The sequence below is a fragment of the Melanotaenia boesemani genome, chromosome 14 (assembly GCF_017639745.1).
Source record: "Melanotaenia boesemani isolate fMelBoe1 chromosome 14, fMelBoe1.pri, whole genome shotgun sequence".
Classification (NCBI taxonomy): domain Eukaryota; kingdom Metazoa; phylum Chordata; class Actinopteri; order Atheriniformes; family Melanotaeniidae; genus Melanotaenia; species Melanotaenia boesemani.
The window spans coordinates 116592-133082 of record NC_055695.1 but is presented as its reverse complement, the minus strand read 5'-3'; the positions used below and the strand labels follow the sequence as shown (position 1 = coordinate 133082).

General features: G+C 43.5%; 1 protein-coding gene across 1 annotated transcript in view; it reads left to right on the top strand.

Moving 5' to 3' along the window:
• frem1b (Fras1 related extracellular matrix 1b) overlaps positions 1-16491 on the top strand; it is a 169366-nt gene that overhangs the window by 133878 nt on the left and 18997 nt on the right. The window contains exons 33-34 of the mRNA XM_042006153.1: positions 8476-8594; positions 9339-9424. Of these exons, the coding sequence (XP_041862087.1) occupies positions 8476-8594; positions 9339-9424 (205 nt within the window). The remainder of the gene's footprint in view (positions 1-8475; positions 8595-9338; positions 9425-16491) is intronic.

Sequence of the window (16491 nt, the reverse complement as noted above, 5' to 3'; positions counted from 1 at the left end):
GCTATAGGATCTGCTTTCTTGGTTTTAGTGAGGACTGGCGTTCTAGAATCTACTTTCCTGGTCTCAGTGAGGACTGGAATTCTAGTTTCTGCTTTCCTGGTCTCATTGTGGACTCGAGTTCTAGTATCTGCTTTCCTGGGCTCAGTGAGGACTCGAGTTCTAGGATCTGCATTCCTGGTCTTAGTGAGGACTGGAGTTCTAGGACCTACTTTCTAGTTCTTAATGAGGACTGGAGCTATAGGATCTGCTTTCTTGGTTTTAGTGAGGACTGGCGTTCTAGGATCTGCTTTCCTGGTCTTGGTGAGGACTGGAGTTCGAGTATCTGCTTTCCTGGTCTTATTAAGGACTGGTGTTCTAAGATTTACTTTCATGGTCTTAGTGAGGACTGGAGTTCTAGGATGTACTTTCCTGGTCTTAGTGAGGACTGGAGTTCTGGGATCTACTTTCCTGGTCTTAGTGAGGACTGGAAATCTAGGATCTACTTTCCTAGTCTTAGTGAGGACTGGAGTTCTAGGATGTACTTTCCTGGTATTAGTGAGGACTGGAGTTCTAGTATCTGCTTTCCTGGTCTTAGTGAGGACTGGAGTTCTAAGATTTACTTTCATGGTCTTAGTGAGGAATGGAGTTCTAGGATCTACTTTCTTGTTCTTAATGAGGACTGGAGTTCTGGGATCTACTATCTTGGTCATAGTGAGGACACGACTTGTGGGATCTACTTTCCTGGTCTTAGTGAGGACTGGAGTTCTGGAATCTACTTTCCTGGACTTAGTGAGGACTGGAGTTCTAGGATGTACTTTCCTGGTGTTAGTGAGGACTGGAGTTCTAGGATCTACTCTCCTGGTCTTAGTGAGGACTGGAATTCTAGGATCTACTATCTTGGTCTTAGTGAGGACTCGAGTTGTACGATCTGCATTCCTGGTCTTAGTGAGGACTGGAGTTCTAGGAACTACTATCTTGGTCTTAGTGAGGACTCGAGTTGTAGGATCTACTTTCATGGTTTTAGTGAAGGCTGGAGGTCTAGGATCTGCATTCCTGGTCTTAGTGAGGTCTGGGAATCTAGGATCTACTTTCCTGGTCTTAGTGAGGACTGGAGTTCTTGGATCTACTTTCCTGGTCTTAGTGAGGACTGGGGTTCTAGGACCTACTTTCTAGTTCTTAATGAGGACTGGAGCAATAGGATCTGCTTTCCTGGTCTTGGTGAGGACTGGAGGTCATGGATGTGCTTTTCTGGTCTTAGTGAGGACTCGAGTTTTAAAATCTACATTCCTGGTTTCAGTGAGGGCTGGAGGTCTGGAATCTGCTTTTCTGGTCTTAGTGAGGACTGGAGTTCTAGGATGTACATTCCTGGTCTTAGTGAGTACTGGAGTTCTAGGATGTACTTTCCTGGTCTTAGTGAGGACTGGAGTTCTGGGATCTACTTTCCTGGTCTTAGTGAGGACTGGAAATCTAGGATCTACTTTCCTAGTCTTAGTGAGGACTGGAGTTCTAGTATCTGCTTTCCTGGTCTTAGTGAGGACTGGAGTTCTAAGATTTACTTTCATGGTCTTGGTGAGGACTGGAGTTCTAGGATGTACTTTCCTGGACTTAGTGAGTACTGGAGTACTAGGATGTACTTTCCTGGTCTTAGTGAGGAATGGAGTTCTAGGGTCTACTTTCTTGTTCTTAATGAGGTCTGGAGTTTTACAATCTGCTTTCTTGGTCCTAACGAGGACTGGAGTTCTAGCATCTGCTTTCCTGGTCTTGGTGAGGACTGGAGTTCTGGGATCTACTATCTTGGTCTTAGTGAGGACTCGAGTTGTAGGATCTACTTTCATGGTTTTAGAGAAGGCTGGAGGTCTAGGATCTGCATTCCTGGTCTTAGTGAGGTCTGGAAATCTAGGATCTACTCTCCTGGACTTTCTGAGGACTGGAGTTCTTGAATCTACTTTCCTGGTCTTAGTGAGGACTGGGGTTCTAGGACCTACTTTCTAGTTCTTAATGAAGACTGGAGCTATAGGATCTGTTTTCCTGGTCTTCGTGAGGACTGGAATTCTCGAATCTGCTTTCCTGGTCTTAGGAAGGACTTGAGTTTTAGGATCTACATTCCTGGTTTCAGTGAGGGCTGGAGGTCTCGAATCTGCTTTTCTGGTCTTAGTGAGGACTGGAGTTCTAAGATCTGCTTTCATGGCCTTAGTGAGGACTTGATGTCTTGGATCCACTTTCCTGGCCTTAGTGAGGACTGGACTTCTAAAATCGACTTTCCTGGTCTTAGTGAAGGCTGGAGGTCTAGGATCTGCTTTCCTGGTCTTAGTGAGGTCTGGGGTTCTAGGACCTGCTTTCTAGTTCTTAATGAGGGCTGGAGCTATAGGATCTGCTTTCTTGGTTTTAGTGAGGACTGGCGTTCTAGAATCTACTTTCCTGGTCTCAGTGAGGACTGGAATTCTAGTTTCTGCTTTCCTGGTCTCATTGTGGACTCGAGTTCTAGTATCTGCTTTCCTGGGCTCAGTGAGGACTCGAGTTCTAGGATCTGCATTCCTGGTCTTAGTGAGGACTGGAGTTCTAGGACCTACTTTCTAGTTCTTAATGAGGACTGGAGCTATAGGATCTGCTTTCTTGGTTTTAGTGAGGACTGGCGTTCTAGGATCTGCTTTCCTGGTCTTGGTGAGGACTGGAGTTCGAGTATCTGCTTTCCTGGTCTTATTAAGGACTGGTGTTCTAAGATTTACTTTCATGGTCTTAGTGAGGACTGGAGTTCTAGGATGTACTTTCCTGGTCTTAGTGAGGACTGGAGTTCTGGGATCTACTTTCCTGGTCTTAGTGAGGACTGGAAATCTAGGATCTACTTTCCTAGTCTTAGTGAGGACTGGAGTTCTAGGATGTACTTTCCTGGTATTAGTGAGGACTGGAGTTCTAGTATCTGCTTTCCTGGTCTTAGTGAGGACTGGAGTTCTAAGATTTACTTTCATGGTCTTAGTGAGGAATGGAGTTCTAGGATCTACTTTCTTGTTCTTAATGAGGACTGGAGTTCTGGGATCTACTATCTTGGTCATAGTGAGGACACGACTTGTGGGATCTACTTTCCTGGTCTTAGTGAGGACTGGAGTTCTGGAATCTACTTTCCTGGACTTAGTGAGGACTGGAGTTCTAGGATGTACTTTCCTGGTGTTAGTGAGGACTGGAGTTCTAGGATCTACTCTCCTGGTCTTAGTGAGGACTGGAATTCTAGGATCTACTATCTTGGTCTTAGTGAGGACTCGAGTTGTACGATCTACATTCCTGGTCTTAGTGAGGACTGGAGTTCTAGGAACTACTATCTTGGTCTTAGTGAGGACTCGAGTTGTAGGATCTACTTTCATGGTTTTAGTGAAGGCTGGAGGTCTAGGATCTGCATTCCTGGTCTTAGTGAGGTCTGGGAATCTAGGATCTACTTTCCTGGTCTTAGTGAGGACTGGAGTTCTTGGATCTACTTTCCTGGTCTTAGTGAGGACTGGGGTTCTAGGACCTACTTTCTAGTTCTTAATGAGGACTGGAGCAATAGGATCTGCTTTCCTGGTCTTGGTGAGGACTGGAGGTCATGGATGTGCTTTTCTGGTCTTAGTGAGGACTCGAGTTTTAAAATCTACATTCCTGGTTTCAGTGAGAGCTGGAGGTCTGGAATCTGCTTTTCTGGTCTTAGTGAGGACTGGAGTTCTAGGATGTACTTTCCTGGTCTTAGTGAGTACTGGAGTTCTAGGATGTACTTTCCTGGTCTTAGTGAGGACTGGAGTTCTGGGATCTACTTTCCTGGTCTTAGTGAGGACTGGAAATCTAGGATCTACTTTCCTAGTCTTAGTGACGACTGGAGTTCTAGGATGTACTTTCCTGGTATAAGTGAGGACTGGAGTTCTAGTATCTGCTTTCCTGGTCTTAGTGAGGACTGGAGTTCTAAGATTTACTTTCATGGTCTTGGTGAGGACTGGAGTTCTAGGATGTACTTTCCTGGACTTAGTGAGTACTGGAGTACTAGGATGTACTTTCCTGGTCTTAGTGAGGAATGGAGTTCTAGGGTCTACTTTCTTGTTCTTAATGAGGTCTGGAGTTTTACAATCTGCTTTCTTGGTCCTAACGAGGACTGGAGTTCTAGCATCTGCTTTCCTGGTCTTGGTGAGGACTGGAGTTCTGGGATCTACTATCTTGGTCTTAGTGAGGACTCGAGTTGTAGGATCTACTTTCATGGTTTTAGAGAAGGCTGGAGGTCTAGGATCTGCATTCCTGGTCTTAGTGAGGTCTGGAAATCTAGGATCTACTCTCCTGGACTTTCTGAGGACTGGAGTTCTTGAATCTACTTTCCTGGTCTTAGTGAGGACTGGGGTTCTAGGACCTACTTTCTAATTCTTAATGAGGACTGGAGCTATAGGATCTGCTTTCCTGGTCTTGGTGAGGACTGGAGGTCATGGATGTGCTTTTCTGGTCTTAGTGAGGACTCGAGTTTTAAAATCTACATTCCTGGTCTAAATGAGGACTGGAGGTCCAAGATTTACTTTCATGGTCTTGGTGAGGGCTGGAGGTCTAGGATCTGCTTTCCTGATCTTAGTGAGGACTGGAGTTCTCGAATCTGCTTTTCTGGTCTTAGGAAGGACTTGAGTTTTAGGATCTACATTCCTGGTTTCAGTGAGGGCTGGAGGTCTCGAATCTGCTTTCATGGCCTTAGTGAGGACTTGATGTCTTGGATCCACTTTCCTGGCCTTAGTGAGGACTGGACTTCTAAAATCGACTTTCCTGGTCTTAGTGAGGACTGGAGTTCCAGAATCTGCTTTGCAGGTCTTAGTGAGGACTGGAGTTTTAGGATCTATTTTCCTGGTCGTAGTGAGGACTGGCATTCTAGGATCTGCTTTCCTGGTCTTAGTGAGGACTGGAGTTCTAGTATCTAAGTTCCTGGTCTTAGTAAAGACTGGAGTTCTAAGATTTTCTTTAATCGTCTTGGTGAGGGCTGGAGGTCTAGGAAATGCTTTCCTGGACTTAGTTAGGACTGGATTTCTAAGATTTACTTTCATGGTCTTGGTGAGGGCTGGACGTCTAGGATCTGCTTTCCTGGTCTTAGTGAGGACTTGAGGTCTAGATTCTTCTTTCTTTGTTTTAGTGAGGACTCGATTTCTAGGATCTACTTTCCTGGTCTCAGTGAGGACTGGAGTTCTAGGATCTGCTTTCCTGGTCTTAGTGAGGACTGGAGTTCTAGTATCTGCTCTCTTGGTCTTAGTGAAGAATGGAGCAGTAACATTCTGGACTAAATGTAGTTGTCTGATGGACTTTTAGGGAGACCTGTGAGGACAGTATTACAGTATTCCATTCTACTAAAGATAAATGTGGACCAGTTTTTCTAAATCCTGCTGAGTCATCAGTCCTTTAATCCTCCAGATGTTGTTTAAGTGATAACAGGCTGACTTCACACCTGTCTTAATATAATTGCTAAAATCCAGGTCTGAGTCCAGGACTGCTCCCAGGTCTGAGTCCAGGACCAGTCCCAGGTCTGAGTCCAGGACTACTTCCAGGTCTGAGTCCAGGACTGCTCCCAGGTTTCTGGCTTATTTGGTAGTTTTGAACTTTGCTGTTTGAAACTGAGAACTGACTTTTAATTTTTCTTCTTTGGCTCCAAAAACTATTATTTACGTTTAGTCTTCATGTAACTGAACGAAGTTCTGGCCCATCTGATCTTTAATCTGATCCATGCAGGTGATCAGAGTCTGGATTGGACTGTAGTCTCCTGGTAAGATGGTTATGTAGATGTGTGTGTCATCAGCACAACTGTGGTAACATGTTTAGTTGTTTTCCATAATTTAAGTGAATGGCAGCATGTAGACCAGGGATCCTCAAAGTCCTGAGTCTGAATCCAGCCATGCATGTCAGACCAGACCCAGTCCAATTTATGTTTTGAATTACAAAACAATATTATCCTAAGTCTTTTCCAAAATTATTCTTCCATAAATAAATAAATAGTTTATAACAGGAAATAAAGTGTCCCTGGCTATTATTCATGGTAATCTAGTGATAACAATCTTTATGTTCACCAGGTTTTGCCGTCTCTGCCGTCTGTGACTAGACTACATGATGGCAGCCAACTTGCCCTCTGTCTGTGAAACAGACAGGAGGACATGAGCAGAGCTGCTATAAATAACAGGAACCAGTAGCCTGTCAGCACACATGAGTTTGTGATGTTAGAGCCAATCAGAAGCAGAATAGAGTGGGCATTTGTAGTAACTCCTCCTCCACTAGCAAAAAACTAAAAGAAACCAGAGTTATGTCTCTCACCAGGCAGGATGCATTTGAACTGTTGTTTTTTTACTTCATGTCACTTGAAGGTAAGAAGTTAAAAAACAAACAAACAAACAAAAAAGTAGTCAGGTATTTGTGTTGACCATTTTTCCTTTCTTATTTCTCATTCTGGATTTTCTCCAGAATGTGGTGAATTTAATTTATATTGAATATTTATTTAAGTTATTTATAATATTGTTGTTATTATTATTGTCATAGTTTTGTGTGTTTATATATGAAAGAAAATATAGTGAACAAGTTTAATCAATAAACTTTATTTTTACCAAATTTTTCGAACCTCTGGCCTTACATGTTGGGTAGACATGGACCTTTAAAAAATAAGTTTGAGAACCCCTGATGTAGATGTTGAAGAGCAGTGGCCCCAGAATGTTGCCTTGGGGAACTCTACATGTTATTTTGGTTCGCTCGGATTTGTAGTTACCTATAGACACAAAGTAGTCCCTGTCTTTTAAACAGGACTCAAACCAGTTAATAGCAGAGCCAGAAAGTCCAACCCAGTTTTCCAGCCGGTCTAGTGAGATGTTCTGGTGGACAGAGTCAAATGCAGCACTGAGATCCAGCAGTACCAGGACTGTAATGTTCCTGCTATCTGTGCTCAGGCGGATGTCATTAAAGACCTGAACTAGAGCATCTCAGTTACTAAGAAAGGGGAGGTTTGATATCGGCCTGTAGCTGCTCATGAGGGACGAGTCCAGGTTTTTCTTTTTCAGTAGTGGCTTGATGACGCCTGTTTTTCCGGTCTGAGAGAAGACGCCTGAAAGCAGAGACGTGTTTACAACCTGGAAGATATGTCAGGCCATGCATCCTGAAACATTCTTAAAAACCCGGTTGGCAGGGCATCAAGATAGCAAGTGGTGGTTTTCAGATGGCCAATGATCTCATCCAGGTTTTTAGGACTGACTGGAGAAAAGTGTGTCCTGGTGTTCATGTCTCTGAGTGGACAAAGGGACATATGTCCTCTCCCTGGCATGGAAGCACTGACTGACTGTCTGGTTTTCTGGATGTAGTCAGTAAAGAAAGAAGCAAACTCATTCTAGGCCCGGTTGGAAAGAAGTTCTAGGGTTACTGAACCAGGAGGATTAGTTAGCCTGTCAACAGTAACGAACAAGGCACAAGCATTATTGCTGTTCTTAGCAATAATGTCAGAAAAGAAAAATGTGATATAAGGTAGCGTAATGTGACATAGCACATTGAAACATAGCATAATGTAGTGCAATGTAACAATATAGAGTCACGTAGCGTATCATAGAGTAGGGTAACGTAGCATAGCATAAAAATAACATAACATAGTGTAACATAACACAGCGTAGCGTAACATGATGTAGCATAAAGTAGTGTAACGTAGCGTAGCATAATGTAACATAGCATACGGAAACATAGAATAATGTAGTGTAATGTAACATAGGGGTCACGTAGCGTAGGGTAACACAGCATATCATAGCATAGCATAGCATAACATAGCATAGCGTAACAAAAAAATAGCATCATGTAGCGTACCATAACGTAGCATAACATAACATAGCATAGCATAACTTAACATAGCATAGCACAGCGTAACGTAATGTAACGTAATGTACCGTACTGTAGCGTAATGTAATATAGTGTAAAGTAGCGTAGCGTAGTGTATCATAGCATATCATAGTGTAACGTAGCGTAACGTATCGTAGCGTAACGTATCGTAGCGTAACGTATCGTAGCGTAACGTATCGTAGCGTAACGTATCGTAGCGTAACGTAATGTAGCGTAAAGTAGCTTAGCATAAAGTAGTGTAACGTAGCATAACGTAGCACAACGTAGTGTAATGTAGCGTAACGTAGTGTAACGTATCGTAGTGTAATGTATCGTAACGTAGCGTAGCATAACGTATCGTAGCATAACGTATCGTATCGTAGCGTAACGTATCGTAGCGTAATGTATCGTAGCGTAATGTAATGTAGCGTAAAGTAGCGTAACGTAACGTAGCATCGCATAGCATAACATTCCTCAGTTGCCATCAGTTAATATTAATGTGTTTCCTTAAATCTCTTAAAACTGGTTTTACTGCGAGCTCCAGATACAATAGCTAGATACATCTTTACGCTTCTTCAATTCTGGCTTTTTTCTTAACAAGCTGACCATGATAAGCTTGTCAAGTGCTGTTGACAAGCGGATTTCTCCAGCTTCTCCAGTTTGTGTTTGTCCCCTCAGATGGAGACGTCCCTCAGCAGTTTGTGTCCTGACGGCTGGACTTTCTACAGGAAACGCTGCTACATGGTCAGCTCATCTGTGGCCAGCTGGGCCAGCGCCGACAGGACCTGCTCGCTACTGTAAGTGGCCTGTTTATCTCTGATGCCACCTTAGACCATCTCAGATCTGCTGCTGTAGTCAGAAATAAATGAGGAAAAGTTCAGCTGGAAAGCTGCTGGATGAAAAATGACAGCTGTTTCTTTTAGAAACTTGATTTGTTTAATGTGATGATGAACCAACTGAACTAAATAAATTACCACGTTTCTAGCTGACAGGTTTTTACGGGAATCACCTTGCTGCTGCTAAATCCGACCTGTGAGAACATCCTCTGCAGGTAGTTTGGCATCATGCTAACTGCTAGTAACGCTGTGTCTATGTAGAGTTGCACCAACGGTCATTTATATGGAGCCCTAACAGCCTCCACCCCCATCTTACTGCTGTCTCTTGCAGTCCTCTCAGCTCAGGTGAGATCCGTCCAGGTTGACACAGCCATATCTCAGTGAGGATTATCTGGCTGGATTCCTGATATGCTACAGTTTGGTCAACGGCGCAAGTTTGTCTATTTTATCCGTGAGGGACCGTACCTTCTCCTCATCTGTATTTCATTCTAGCTCTGCATCCTCTTTTCTTCCTCCATCTCCTTATTCCAACAGGAATCTCTGGAGGAAATATCTGAGTTTGGAGTTGCACCAACAGCTGATTCCGGGTGTACAAGATGGAGCCGTGCTGGAGCGGATCACCTACAGATGATGATGATGATGAAGACATCTGAGGTGTGTAAATTTGGGATTGTGATGCTAACATTTCTCTCCTCACTTCCTCAGGTTTAACAGCAGTCTGAGTGGCATGCAGTCCAGGAAAGACATCAGCTGGTTGTGGAGGTTCGTGGGGAAGAGGCCTTTCTGGATTGGTGAGTTCCTGCAGCATTCAACCAATAGAATGTTTCTCCCATTAATTCCTCCACACAGCAGTTTTCTGCTACTTACTTGGCTACTGCTTGCATTACAAACACTGACTGGCATCTGCTTTATTCTCATACATGCTGAACTGAAACAGGAACTTAGGTTAGGTTTTCCAGGGGATTTATATGAAATGCCATGGACATTCATTTACAATATAAATACAAACAAACAACAAAAACACTCAAGCTGGACCCTGCTATAGACCTTTTAAACAATAGCGCCACAACTCGATTTTAAAATACCATAAGTGCAGCAATAATTATCAATACCAAATTCATACAAAGTGGTCATTGAAAATAGAACAGCAGTAGGAATAAAAGAGTTTCTACTAAATTAAGTAGAACATTGGGGCATTACCAATCGCCCATTAAAAGAGAATAGCTTCATTCCCAGAAGTCTGGCTTTGGTCACCAAACACTTCTATCAAAACTCAGCTAAGTTTAAACAAACATGCAGAATCAAACAAAACAGACGTGAAGAAAAGAGATGATAATAAAAGACATTTGTAGAATTTTAGTGATGAGACACAGAAAGAAGTGAAGGTCTATTCTACACTATTCTATTCTACAGTCATTTAGCAGATGCTTTTCTGGTGGTGGTGGTACGGTCATGTAGTACTAGAGGCAGGGCTTTTTTCCCCTTCCTACAAAAGTCTTTGTTTAGTTACGAGATCACGATTTAATCACACAACATCATCTTGGTGTAAGTGCACGCAGCTTATTCAGAGCTGAGTTGAGCCAAAGAGGTGGACAAATCTTTCTACCTCATTCTGAGTAGAAGAGTTAAGCTAAGTGTGGAAAAGAGAAGAGGCCCACACACCGAGCCCTGAGGCACCCCTGTTGTCAGCCCATGTGATCTGGACACGCCCCCTCGCCAAGATACTTTGAATATCTTCCTGTGAGGTAGGACATAAACCACAAGAGGACAGATCCTGAGATGCCAAACTCTGAGAGTGTGGAGAACAGTATATGATGGTTGACCGTGTCAAAGGCAGCAGATAGGTCCAGCAGTATAAGGACTGAGGATTGACCAGTGGATCTGGCAACCCGTAGGGAATCAGTAACTGACAGGAGAGCAGTTTCAGTAGAGCGGCCTTGCCTATAGCCAGACTGATATGGATCTAACAGGTTGTTGTCTTGGAGGAACTGTGAGACCTGACTGAAGACGGCACGCTCTAGTAGTTTAGACATGAATGGAAGCAGTGAGACCGGCCAGTAGTTTCCAACCTGGGCTGGGTTGAGTGTGGGTTTCTTCAGCGGCGGGTAACCCGAGCTGGCTTGAAGGCAGAGGAAAAGACACCGGATTTAAGAGAGGAGGTGATAATATGGGTTACTGCAGGTTTGATTGTAGGTAAAATGCTCTGCAGGATGTCAGAGGGAACAGGATCAAGAGGACAGGTCGTGAGTTTTGAGTTGACTAGAAGTTTAGAGGGTTAGGACCTGAACCAGTTAAAGACCACTCCCAGTTTTCCAGCCTGTGAAACAGGATTCTGTGATCTACAGTATCAAATACAGCACTGCAATCCAGCAGAATTAGGACTGATACTTGACCAGAATCGATATTCAATCAAATGTCATTTAAGACTTTGGGGGTTTCTCTCAACTCTGGTCAAATCTTCCAGTGAGGACCCACCCCTTTCACATTATCATTTTCCATCCAGGTCACCCTTCCTCTCCCCATCCTCCCCACCCCGTCTGGACTTGCAAAGCTCTGACACCGGTCGTACAGGGACAGCTTGTAAAAGGCAAGGCAAATTTATTTGTATAGCACATTGTATAGCACAATTCAAAAGTGCTTTCCATAAAACATTCCAGCAGGGAGCAGAAAGCAATACAAGTGCATCAAAAACAAAGATTAAAAGAAATGCAATTAATAAAATAAAAACAGCAGGAAGATGCTAAAATAAAATAGATAAAATGCAAGAAATAAAGTTCCAGTGTGGAGAAAGACAGTATTAAAACATGATTCCAGCTTAACAGAACCAGATCATGACTGTAAATAAAAACTAGTCCATGCAGCAGAGAACAGGTGAGTCTTTAACCTGGATCTAAATAAGTTGAGTATTTCAGCTTATCTGAGGCTTTCTGGGAGTTTGTTTCAGACATGTGGAGCATAGAAGCTGAAAGCAACTTCTCCATGTCTGGTTCTGACTCAGGGAACTAAGAAACTGGATCCAGATGACCTGAGGGTTCTGTTAGGTTCATACTGGGTCAAAAGCTCTCTGATGTATGTTGGTCCTAAACTATTAAGAGCTTTCTAGACCAGCAGCAGAACTTTAGAGTCTATTCTCTGACGAACCAGGGGGTCCGGCACTCCATACTCCCGCAGCACCCCTCAGAGGGATCCCCAGGGGACACGGTCGAACACCTTCTCCAAGTCCACAAAGCACATGTAGACTGGTTGAGCAAACTCCCATGGCCGCTCCAAGACCCTGAAGAGAGTATAGAGCTGGTCCACTGTTCTACAGCAAGGACGAAAACTACACTGCTCCTCCTCAATCTGAGGTTCGACTATCCAATGGACCCTCCTCTCCAGCTTCCCTGAATAGACCTTACCAGGAAGGCTGAGGAGTGTAATCCCCCTGTAATTGGAACACACCCTCCAGTCCCCCTTTTTGAAGAGGGGGACCACCACCCCAGTCTGCCAGTCCAGTGTAACTGTCCCCGATGTCCACGCAATGCTGCAGACAGCCCTACAGCATCCAGAGCCTTAAGGCAGGGGTGCCCAGCTCCGGTCCTCAAAGGCCAAAATCCTGCAGATTTTTTATGTGTCCCTTCTCCAAAACCACCTGACTCAAATTGATGAGTCACTGTGCAAAACTTAATAGGCTGTTGGTTCTATTTAATTTGAGTCAAGGGTGTTGAAGCAGGAAACATTGGAAAATCTGCAGGACAGCGGCCCTCAAGGACCGACTTTGGACACCCCTGCCTTAAGGAATTTTGGGCTTCATTAACAACACACACACATACAGTGTGTGCAGAATTATTAGGCAAATGAGTATTTTGATCACATCATCCTCTTTATGCATGTTGTTCTACTCCAACCGGTACAGGCTTGAAAGCCTACTACCAATTAAGCATATCAGGTGATGTGCATCTCTGTAATGAGAAGGGGTGTGGTCTAATGACATCAACACCCTATATCAGGTGTGCATAATTATTAGGCAATGTCCATTCCTTTGGCAAAATGGGTCAGAAGAGAGATTTGAAAAGACTCTGAAAAGTCAAAAATAGTGAGATGTCTTGCAGGAGGATGCAGCATTCTTAAAATTGCCAAGCTTTTGAGGCGTGATCATCGAACAATCAAGCGTTTCGTTCAAAATAGTCAACAGGGTCGCAAGAAGCGTGTTGAAAAAAACAAGGCGCAAAATAACTGCCCATGAACTGAGGAAAATCAAGCGTGAAGCTGCCAAGATGCCATTGGCCACCAGTTTTGCCATATTTCAGAGCTGCAACATCACTGGAGTGCCAAAAAGCACAAGGTGTGCAATACTCAGGGACATGGCCAAGGTAAGGAAGGCTGAAAAACGACCACCACTGAACAAGACACACAAGATAAAACGTCAAGACTGGGCCAAGAAATATCATAAGACTGATTTTTCTAAGGTTTTATGGACTGATGAAATGAGAGTGAGTCTTGATGGGCCAGATGGATGGGCCCGTGGCTGGATCAGTACAGGACAGAGAGCTCCACTCCGACTCAGACGCCAGCAAGGTGGAGGTGGGATACTGGTATGGGCTGGTATCATCAAAGATGAGCTTGTGGGACCTTTATGGGTTGAGGATAGAGTCAAGCTCAACTCCCAGTTCTACTGCCAGTTTCTGGAAGACACCTTCTTCAAGCAGTGGTACAGGAAGAAGTCAGCATCGTTCAAGAAAAACATGATTTTCATGCAGGACAATGCTCCATCACACGCATCCAAGTACTCCACTGCGTGGCTGGCCTGAAAAGGTCTAAAAGAAGAAGAAATAATGACATGGCCTCCTTGTTCACCTGATCTTAACCCCATAGAGAACCTGTGGTCCCTCATCAAATGTAAGATCTACAGGGAGGGAAAACAGTACACCTCTCTGAACAGTGTCTGGGAGGCTGTGGTTGCTGCTGCACGCAATGTTGATCGTGAACAGATCAAGACACTGACAGAATCTATGGATGGCAGGCTTTTGAGTGTCCTCACAAAGAAAGGTGGTTATATTGGTCACTGATTTGTTTTTGTTTTGTTTTTGAATGCCAGAAATGTATATTTGTAAATTTTGAGTTGTTATATTGGTTTTCCTGGTGAAAATAAATAAGTGAAATGGGTATATATTTGGTTTTTGTTAAGTTGCCTAATAATTATGCACAATAATAGTCACCTGCACACACAGATATCCTCCTAAGATACTAAAATTAAAAAAGCCCCACTCCAACTTCCAAAAATATTCAGCTTTGATATTCATGAGTCTTTTGTGTTCATTGTAAACATAGTTGGTGTTCTATAATAAAATTAATCCTCGAAAATTCAACTTGCCTAATAATTCTGCACAGCCTGTACACACACACAAGCAGACATTTAATACAGAGATCCATGTCACACACTCAGCTGGCAGACACACATGCACACTGAGAAACAATGGGACACACACACATGCTTCTGTAATGTGCATGTAGCCTCATTTCTGTGGTCAGATCATGAACACACTGAGGTTTGTCACTTGGAATATGTGTGGAGCTGGTACAAGGGAAAAGAGGTTAAAGATTCGGCTGCAGGAGATGAAGGCAGACATCATCCTCTTACAGGAAACTCTTTTATCAAACTCAACAATAGATCTTCCTCCAGCAGCCCAGTTTCCACATGTGTACTCAGCTTGTTATAATTCTAGGCAAAGAGGAGTAGCAACTCTTATTAATAGAAGGTTAAACTCTGACATTGATAACACAATCACAGATCCAGAAGGCAGATTTATAATAGTTACATTATCTACTCACAATGTTCTCTATTACAAATATATCTGGTCCACATGTTGATGACTCTCCTTTCCCTCCCTCTTCACCTCTGTGGTCACACAGATAACACACTAATTATAGGAAGTGACTTTAACATTATGTTGGACAAACATCTACCATTTATTACCATGTGATAGTTTAAAAATATTATAATGTGGTTTTCTGCTTCTGGGTATCTATTAGGGGACAGAAGGCACGTATCAGATTGTGTTTAAAAGGATTTAACGCAGAGTTTATACCATAAATTGAAACAAAATGTCTCAGAAACTGTATGTGACAAACATGTCACGTCAGGCTCTTATTGGTTAAAGATCCTGAGTTTATCAGCTACTTTAAAAGAGAATGGTGCTTATATCTAGAAAACAACGATGTGCCAGAAACTTCAGCATGTGTTCTTTGGGAAGCAGGAAAAGCAGTAATGAGAGGGGAAATAATTTCCTTCTCATAAGAAGGAGGCTTTGAGAATTTCAGAGTTAGAACTCAGAATTAAATCCCTAGACGAGCTTACCATGTCTCTCCAGAAGAACACACTATGGAAAGCTAAACTTGAACTTAATGAAAGACGACCCAGGTCCAGATGGTCCAGGTTCAGAAAGTCCAAGACCAGATGGTCCAGGTGACCCAGGTTCAGAAGGTCCTTGTCTAGATGACCCAGTTTCAGATAGCTGTTCAACAGAATTCTACAAAGAATTCTGGACAATGCTGGCACCCACTTTTTACAATGTGATATTAGAAATAAAGAAAAAACAAAAAATCTTCAAATATGAACCTATGTAAAGGACAGATCTGATCTCCAATCAGATGCGAGGGGAGCGAGCGGTGGCAGCCTATCGGAAGCGGGTGTAACACTGTAGAAGGACGGAAGAGAAGAGGTTGGGGTTCCGGCTCGTCGAACTGAAGTCCCGCGATTAGAACAAAAGGACCTTCGGAACTCGTAAACCCGCAGTGTTAAGGTGTGAGCACGACCCAGACGGGCGGTAGGCTAAGCAGTCGCAAGGCCGCGGTTAGTCGTGCTCCTGGCCTACAACGGAGCGTGTGAGTCTTGAAAGGTACTTTCCCGCAGGTTGAGCGGGAAAGGGAGAACGCGGCAGTTACAGCTTACAGATAGCTAAGTTCCGGTGCCGCGTGTGTAAGCGTCTGTCCGTCTACACGGAAAATTGCAGAAGGAAATCGTCCCTATGGAGGACCGCCGGCCGGTAAAAGTTTCCTGATGTAGTCCAGCAAATCAGCGCACAAAGTTGGAGTGAGGAAAACCCTGCCAGTCAGCTGCCATCTCAGAGGTTCACCCCCATTCTATGCGGTGTGAGTGAAGCAAAATTAACTGTCATTCCCACATCTGCTGTGTTCACCTGGAACTGAGGTACGGTTTTCCTTTTACTCTGAACTATGATATGGAAGAGTGTGGCTTCAACCCTACACTGTGAAACTGCTACTGAGTAATCCTGCACAGTAGCTTATTGCCAGTGCTGTGAAGAGACTTTTCTTGGATTCAGTGCTACCTTCTAAAAAAGACTGTGTACAGAAAACAGCGTTTTCAGACTAATTTGGGTCTCTGCAAAACTCTTGAACATTTTTTATTTATTTTTCTTTGTTGGGGTTTGAACCAAGTTGTGTTTTCTTCTTGTGTAATTTGTATTTTTGTGATTTTCATATTATTAGACCTTCATAGGTTAAACAAGTTAAACATGTTCAACATCTGGGTTCTTATTATTAAGGGTTTGGAATAAATTACCTGTTGTTACCCTTCGTTGTTTTAGTTTTGTGTGCAAGCTGCCCTGAAGTAGGGGCACCCCACCTGCTTAACTGGGTGTAGAAGGAGAGGGGGAGGGGGGGGGGGGGGACGCTGGCTTCAACTCAGACCAAGGGAGCCTTGGATTGTAGCCTGGTCACCACATCTACGCGTGGTATTCCCCAGATAAAACCCAAGTTAGCAAGGTATCCACATATTTACTGTCGTAAATACTGGGGACATTGGTACCGGGGGTACAGACTCAGATCTGGTATTCTCTCTGTCCTTCAGGGTGAGCTT